Source organism: Lathyrus oleraceus, chromosome 2, assembly GCF_024323335.1.
Source record: "Lathyrus oleraceus cultivar Zhongwan6 chromosome 2, CAAS_Psat_ZW6_1.0, whole genome shotgun sequence".
Lineage (NCBI taxonomy): Eukaryota > Viridiplantae > Streptophyta > Magnoliopsida > Fabales > Fabaceae > Lathyrus > Lathyrus oleraceus.
The window spans coordinates 470,035,982-470,043,778 of record NC_066580.1 but is presented as its reverse complement, the minus strand read 5'-3'; the positions used below and the strand labels follow the sequence as shown (position 1 = coordinate 470,043,778).

General features: G+C 33.0%; 2 protein-coding genes across 3 annotated transcripts; both read left to right on the top strand.

Moving 5' to 3' along the window:
* Positions 1-218: 218 nt before the first annotated feature.
* On the top strand, positions 219-2,998 carry LOC127120486 (uncharacterized). Of its 2 annotated transcripts, none has more exons than XM_051050924.1 (9): positions 219-520; positions 623-804; positions 1,035-1,310; positions 1,409-1,467; positions 1,581-1,617; positions 1,736-1,807; positions 1,893-2,043; positions 2,195-2,362; positions 2,442-2,998. In XM_051050924.1, the coding sequence occupies exons 1-9, from the start codon at positions 332-334 to the stop codon at positions 2,787-2,789; spliced, it is 1,482 nt and encodes a 493-aa protein (XP_050906881.1). In that variant the 5' UTR covers positions 219-331; the 3' UTR covers positions 2,790-2,998. The 2 variants fall into 2 exon arrangements, with proteins under 2 accessions (XP_050906881.1, XP_050906882.1); XM_051050925.1 differs by having other exon boundaries at positions 394-520; positions 639-804.
* A 3,534-nt stretch (positions 2,999-6,532) lies between these two features.
* On the top strand, positions 6,533-7,475 carry LOC127123793 (E3 ubiquitin-protein ligase SDIR1). Its single transcript, XM_051053978.1, has 5 exons — positions 6,533-6,581; positions 6,687-6,739; positions 6,838-7,066; positions 7,235-7,349; positions 7,445-7,475. The coding sequence occupies exons 2-5, from the start codon at positions 6,701-6,703 to the stop codon at positions 7,473-7,475; spliced, it is 414 nt and encodes a 137-aa protein (XP_050909935.1). The 5' UTR covers positions 6,533-6,581; positions 6,687-6,700.
* Positions 7,476-7,797: the final 322 nt, after the last annotated feature.

Here is a 7,797-nt window from a genome sequence, read left to right as displayed (position 1 = left end):
TCAAATCACAAACTCAAAAAAGCAAAAGTGTGAAACATATATATAATCTTAAGAACAAAGACACAAATTTTGGCAATAAAAATGATATAAAAAAATGGTCAATTTACTTAGATTAGATTAGACAAACCAACAATTTCGGCTTATGATTCGTTACTTCTATCTTTTAACATAACCATTTGTCCTTCCTTGACATTAACAAAACCATGCTACAAGCTATTCTTACCTTGCTCACTCAGTTACACGTAAATTCCATTCCTCCAAAACTTGTCACCATTTTTAGAACAAAACCAAATGTTGTCTTTTTTCATTTCATCACTAACCATAAAACAACATGCTCAACTCAACCAATCACACCTTGTTTCTTTTACTTCTCTTGTTCTTGATTTCAGTTCCGCGTAAATGCTTAGCTTCGGATTCAGATTCACCAGTTCATGGAAGAACCTTCAACAGACCTGATCCTTTACGACATTTCAAAGACTATAACGGAGACTTCGATGTTCGAAACAAACATTACTTAGCTGTGAGTTGGTTACTTTCCAACTTCAACACATTTTTCAATTCTCTTTTTGTAGGACTGAGAATTTGAGATTGATTTTTGAGTATTGGTTTCTGATGTTTTCAGTCTGCGGCATTTACAGGAGTTCATGGATACTCTTTCGCCGGAGTTTGGTTGTTATTTGGACTGGTCTTAGGTATCTTCATCATTGTGAAGTGTCTAAGTGGTGCCACTCCTTCATTACAATGCTTGGATCATTACTATATCCACATTTTGTTCCTCCTTCTCATGCTAACATCTCTCGCATTGTAAGTCTCAATTTTCGTGTCAGACACAACGCATCTTATAATCTGAAGTATCAGTGTTACATAAATGTCTAACACCAGACACATACAGAATCTGAAATGTCAGTGTTTTATAAATGTCTAACACCGGTCACATATGTATCTGATGTGTCATGCTACATTAGTTAGTTAAGGCTCAATGTTATTTTGATGAAAATGAAATTGAAGCAACTGTGTATTTAAATTTATGACAGAATTGCTTCAAGTTTTGTACTTGCAACAAGTCAGAGAACCCTTCGGAGGACAGAAAAACTGAAAGAAACTGTGGTTGATATAGGAGAAGAAGCACTTGGAGCCATAGGGAGAGTGATGAGAACAACTAAGCAAATAGAGTATCTTCTACTTCCATATAATCCACAAATATCTACGAGCTTGAATTCGACAACCGAAGGTCTCAGAACAAACTCGCGCGTGATTCGTCGTTTTATTGACAGAAGTGAACAATCATTCAACAAAGCCACTCATACTTCGTATGCAGCATTAAACTTGTTCTCCCTATAAACTAATTCTGTTTCCTAATCTCTAATTTAGTTTGATTCGTTGATTTTACGCTCTTAATCTGTCGTAGGCATACAGCACATATGGTTGTTCTAGGCCTCAACTTAGCAACACTGATTGCATCACTAGGTAAGCATTAAACAATTTAGAACAATTGAAACTTCATTACTAATATTTGACTTATTTCTATACAAATAATTTCCTTTAACTAATGGTTTGGTAACTTTGTTGTTTTGACACAGTTCTAATGCTACTTTATTGGCGTCCGGGATTTATAATGTAAGATATAGTGCTATTTTCTAAGTTCTTCTATATACGATATCGATCTTAGTTATACGAGTTAATTATTCTTCGCATCGGCTATATAAGTCTTATATTTTCATTGGTTTAATTTCAGCATAATTCTATGCCTTTGGATGCTAACAAGCCTGTGCTGGTTCTTGACTGGTTTTGATTACTTCCTTCACACGTAAGTAAACTAACTCATCCATGCTTGAGTTATATCGGGTAACTAGAATTCGATTTGTTAAACTCTCTTTTCACTGTGAATGCAGTTTTGCAGATGATGCATGTTCTGCCTTAGAAGACTTTGAGAAAAACCCACAAAACAGTAGCTTGGGTTCGATGTTACCGTGCATAAACGACTCATTCTCTGGGAAATTGATAGCTCAAATTGGCAGCACCATCCACAGTTTCATCGTTGAGGTACAAATTTTTTTTGTCATTCACTCATTCAGAAGAAAATGCACGCAAACTTTTGCTTACTAATGTTGCACGCAAACTTTTGCTTACTAATGTTGCACGCAAATTTTTGCTTACTAATGTTCTTATATCGGTTTCTTTCTGCGTGTTTCAGTTGAATTCTAATGTGTCAGTATTGTATGAGCTTCTCGGAATAGGCCAAGAAAATGAAGAATTAATAGGTGTCATGAAAATTTGTAACCCTTTCTCAGGAGCACCAAATTACACCTACATTCCACAAAAATGTCCTCATGACGCCATTCGGATTGGCGATTTACCAAAAGTAAGTCTTTACCAATTTCAAAACTAAGTCCGAGTAATGATACTCAGACACCTATTATTTATAACGCGTTTTGTTATAGTTTCTTGCGAGGTTCACATGTAGCCGAGAGGAAACAATAGAAAAATGCAGAAAAAACGGAAGATTTGTTCCACAAACTTCATACAACATGGCTCATGCATATAGTAGATCAATCCAGGACATGCTTGATATATATCCGGACTTGCAAAAACTATCAAAATGCACTATTGTGAAGATCAAAGCTTCTGAAATTGTGTTACATCAATGCAAACCAATAAGGTTTTCGACTAAATTGTTGTGGGCCTCTATGATGTCTCTTTCGATTATTATGGTAGTCTTGGTATTCGCATGGGTGGTAGAGGCTCTTCGATGCTGGAAAAAACCAGTTTCTACATGGTTTAGGATTTAAACATGTTGATAAAAAGATTTATTTGTATAGAAATTTTATGATACAAAATTTTAAAGATAGTGATAGGAGTTAGATAGGGGTGTGATACATTTTTCTTGTTCTCAAGTGTAGCAAACAATAGATAAAATAACACTCCATACAAGTCGTAAGATTATTGTTGGAGAGTGATGTAAATTTTTTTTTTATTAGTTTTGTTTTTGAAGTGTGAATATGTTTGTGAAGGTGAGTTTTTTTATAACTGGAAGCAAAATAACAAACAAGAAAAATAAGAGAAACAAACAAACTACTTACTTGGAATGATATGCTATATGCAAGGCATGAGTAAGAAGAAGGAATTACACACATGACTTGCAAGTTATTAAAAGGATCAAAGTAAGCAAGAATGTACACATATGACTTGCATAGAAAATTTCTTAATAAACTCTAACTACCTTAAAAATCAAATAATTAATTTTTAACCAACTAATGGTTAACCAATTTAAACTAGGATTACAAATTAACACACCACCTAATTTATGTTTGAAAGCCTCTCCATTTCAATAAGCTTTTCAAGTCATCAAGCCATGCTTTTTTCAATGGTTTTGTGAAAATATCAGTAATATATTATATCTTAGTTCAACAAATTTCAAGCTCCAACCATCATTGTTTACTTGATTTCTCAAGAAAATAGAATCTCCTCTCAATGGTGTATTGCTTCTCCCATGGTTGATCGGATGGTTTGCTAGATTAATGGTTGATTTGTTGTTAACTAGCAATTTCATCTTCCTCCCTTCATGAATCTTCAATTCCTCAAGAAACATCACAATCCATTGTTATTGATAAGCTGAAAATGAAGATGACACATATTCTACTGCAAATGATAGTGTTGATTAATATTTCATTTATAAAAATTGTAATTACAATGCTAAAATAATTTTACTCTGGAGAAAAATAAATTTAATAGGTTTTTTTATTGGACTTCTGACTAATATTACAATTTTTCATTAGTATTGTAATATTTACAACACTCCTCCTCAAATTGATGAATGAATATCAATCATTCTAAACTTGCAAGGAAGTTGGTTGAATCGTTATGTTGGTACATTCTTTATTAACACATCTATAACTTGATTCCTAGAAGGAATGTATGTTGTACTTATCAACCCGTTATCCAACTTTTCTTTGATGAAATGCCGATCAATCTCAAAGTGTATTGTCCTGTCATGGTGAACATGATTATGTGCAATACTAAAGACCGATTTATTATTGCAAAATAACTTCATACAGTCTTTTCACACGGTATCTTCAAGTCTTTTAACACTTGTTTCATCCATAATAATTTACAAATTCCTTGTGTCATAGATTTAAATTTTACTTTAGCGCTTGATCAAGTAACCACACTTTGTTTCTTACTTCTTTGATCAACTAGATTTTCACACAAGATGGTACAATAGCATGAAGTAAATCTTCTTGTTGGTGTAAGCTCTAGAGACCAATAGTTATTAGAACCAAATACTTGTATCAAATTATCTATTAATACTAATAAGACATTTCTTTGTTAGGTTTGTTTTTCCAAAATAATAAAGTCCATAGAATAACTAGTCCATTTAATGAAACATTAACTGTGAATTAATCATGAGTCTCATTAAACATAAGGACAATATTCATAAAATATATGTAGTCGGGTTTTATTGTGAAGTAGAATAACATTAAAATATTGAGACTATTATGTTGATAGACTAATGATCACATCTCATGGATCATGGATAAAGAGTTATCAAGTCTTCACATATGTATGAATATTATAAGTAATATTTATACTGGATTGATCAACCATGATAATACTACATAGAATGTTATGCAAGTGTCATTAGTTATTATCAATGTGATAATGGTGTATACGTTCGACCTAAAATCACTATGGACCCTAGATGTAAAGTCGAGTACTATATTGTCAATCTAACATTATTTGTAACAAGATGATCATAAAGATGGTTGATGGATACTCTACAAATCATGTTGAGAGACATGAGTGACCTAGATGGAATTTCTCGATCCTGCGTAACATGATATATGTCTAAGGGTCTAATATTGAACTAGACAAGGGTGACATGATCTATGTCTTGTGTTCAATATAGACATAAGATAAACATAGTCATTATACAAATAAACAATATAACAAAAAGGTTTTGTCAAATCACATGACAATTTTGTGACTTGGATAACATTGATGTAATGTTATATACCACTCACTATTTATTATATTAAATATGTGATTCGATATAATTGCCAAGGTCACGAGAACTTAAGGGTCGCACATACAATGACAAATCAATAAGAGATCAAATATATAAGTGAAGCTTATTTGATTATGCAGTCTTGTGAAACACTAGTATTAATTAGATAAACGTGGTACACCGTAAGGTACTATGTACTTAAGTGAATTACGAAACACTATAAGGTATAATGAGTTTCAGTGAATCACAGAACAATGTAAGGTACAACGAGTTTAAGTGTAATACTGAATACCGTAAGTTACGATGCGCTTAAACGGAATACGGGTCACCGTAAGGTAAAATGCACTTAACACTACGCCAAAAAGGTTTTTTAACAGCGCATCTTAGACAGCGCTTTTAAAAGAAAGCGCTGTCTAAGGTTAAGATAAAAATAAAACCCGGAAAATGTTCTAAAAAAATAATGAAAGCGCTGTCTAAGGGGGGGTCTTAGACAGCGCTTTTAGAAAGCGCTGTCTAAGACCCCCCCTTAGACAGCGCTTTTAGAAAGCGCTTTTAAATATAGACCTTAGTCAGCGCTTTTGAGAAAGCGCTGTTTAAAGTCTTTCAATTAAAAAAAAAATTAAAACCAAAAGCGCTGTCTAAGGTGGGGGTTTAGAAAGCGCTTTTGGAAAGCGCTGTCTAAGGCATATCTTAGAAAGCGCTTTCCACAAAAGCGTTGTCTAAGGTCTAATTAAAATTAAATTTCAGACTTCTATTTTCGTTCTCAGTTCTTTTTGTTTTCCCTCCTGCGATTAAACCCCTCCAGCGAACCCTAACAGCGAACGAGAATACATTGTAATCATTCGGTTTCAATACCAGAAAGTGTTTGAAGAATCGGTTTCAGAACGTCATTTCTACTGCGGTATGTTCTTCATTTCTGCATTTTTTCATTTCTGATTCAGTTCGTCATTTCTACTGCGTTTTGTTCGTCATTTCTTAACATTTTCATTCATTTGGTTTCAGGCATTGCAAGTGTTTTTGACAATGTTAGGGATAATCCTGATGGGTTTAGTGTGTGGTATGTTATATAATATACTTTCTCTCTTGATATAATTATATGATACTTTTAGGATTTTTTTCCCGATTTTATCTTATCTGTGATACCTATTGAATTTCACCCTCAATCATGTATTTGGTGTTGGTTTCTTGTTTACTGACTACCATTTTATTTGATATTTCAGAATATTGAAAGGTTTTAATTGTTGATTCTGGTCTGGGTATATAGTCAGCTTATGAAGTTTTAGTTCAAGTTTTCAAATATATAGAGCCATGAGTTTTGTTTTTCGAGGAGCAAGAGGTGATATAGAAAATGGGTTTCCAGGATTTATGCCTGCGAGGCGTGCATTGGTATGTACTGCCTGCATCAATTATTATTTGCATAAATGTGTTATTATATCTAAAAAATTTGATGCTTTATTGTTTCTTTGATTTATGTTTAATGAATAAAGTGTTGTTTTGTACTGATTTCAATCTTTTCTTCAACGTGTTCATGCAACACGTCCTAGTAATTCCAACTCACTCACTTTTCTCGTAACAGGTATGTTTTCAAATTAAGTTTCTTTTATAATTTGTTGTGTAGATAATTTGCATTTTTATATTTTCTCCAATGTTCCATTCACAACTTAATCCGTATATATTTCAGTTCTCCTGTTATTCATGATACTGAACTCCCACCAGATGTCACCAAATTTTCTGGTAAGGTCTTATGTATCTAAACAAAGCATATAAATTTCATCTAAAAAAATATGAACTTGTTAATATCGTTTATGATTTATGAGGTTTTCTGTTTGTAGCTCTGGCTAGTGCTTGGTGTTTTTTTGATGGCTACAATGCTAAGGATGTATGCGACATGTCAACAGCTTCAAGCCCAGGCCCAAGCTCATGCAGCAGCAGCCAGTGGCCTTCTTGGCCACACAGAACTACGGTTGCATATGCCTCCATCGATAGCACTTGCAAGCCGAGGGCGTCTGCAGGGTCTCAGACTTCAGCTGGCACTTCTTGATCGGGAGTTTGATGATCTAGGTTTGTTTGTTCTTTTCATAGTATAAATTCTTACTCTGTTTCACAATAAATTTTTTACAACCTTTTGAAATTAAAAAATATTGTAGTTAATTTATGTGTTCACTACTCTTCAGGTGTATTATATAATAATATTCCTAATTCGTTTTATTTTTCCTTTTCCAATTTTAGATTATGAAACTTTAAGAGCTCTGGATTCGGATAATGTTTCTACTGCACCTTCTATGACTGAAGAAGAGATAAATGCTCTTCCAGTTCACAAATACAGGGTTTCTGTTCCCCAAAAGTAAGTGATCAGTCCGATCAGTTGTTATATATTCCCTTAAATTATAGAGAAACGTGGTTAAACTGTTTATATAAGTTGTAAGTTGTCTTTTTAAGTTATCTTGAAGAGCATATTGAAATAAGCTAAAAACAACTTAAAGTCGTAATCTTTTCCCAAACAATGAGACAAATGCTTATATTAGTAGATCACCTCAAAATAGTTGTTCATAAGCCAATCCAAACAAAATCTATATATCTATATATTGTATGCTTAAACTATTCAATGACTTTTTACCATTCGAAATTATTTAATTTAATGCATTGATATAGATTAATGTTACATATACTTTTAAATTATATGAAAATAAGATCCCATTTGAATATTTGATGCAACTAATGAAGACAATGGGAAGCTTCTACCTATAATTAACAGTTGGTAAAATAAAATGCATGATAATGCATTTTTATAT

Bases quoted from the DNA above. Each gene is read 5' to 3' on its own strand.
- LOC127120486 (XM_051050924.1), top strand. From the start codon at position 332: ATGCTCAACTCAACCAATCACACCTTGTTTCTTTTACTTCTCTTGTTC. The intron at 1,618-1,735 runs GTAAGATATAGT...GTTTAATTTCAG, and splicing joins TGGCGTCCGGGATTTATAAT to CATAATTCTATGCCTTTGGA. The intron at 1,808-1,892 runs GTAAGTAAACTA...CTGTGAATGCAG, and splicing joins TTTGATTACTTCCTTCACAC to TTTTGCAGATGATGCATGTT.
- LOC127123793 (XM_051053978.1), top strand. From the start codon at position 6,701: ATGATACTGAACTCCCACCAGATGTCACCAAATTTTCTG. The intron at 6,740-6,837 runs GTAAGGTCTTAT...TTCTGTTTGTAG, and splicing joins AGATGTCACCAAATTTTCTG to CTCTGGCTAGTGCTTGGTGT. The intron at 7,067-7,234 runs GTTTGTTTGTTC...TTCCAATTTTAG, and splicing joins TCGGGAGTTTGATGATCTAG to ATTATGAAACTTTAAGAGCT.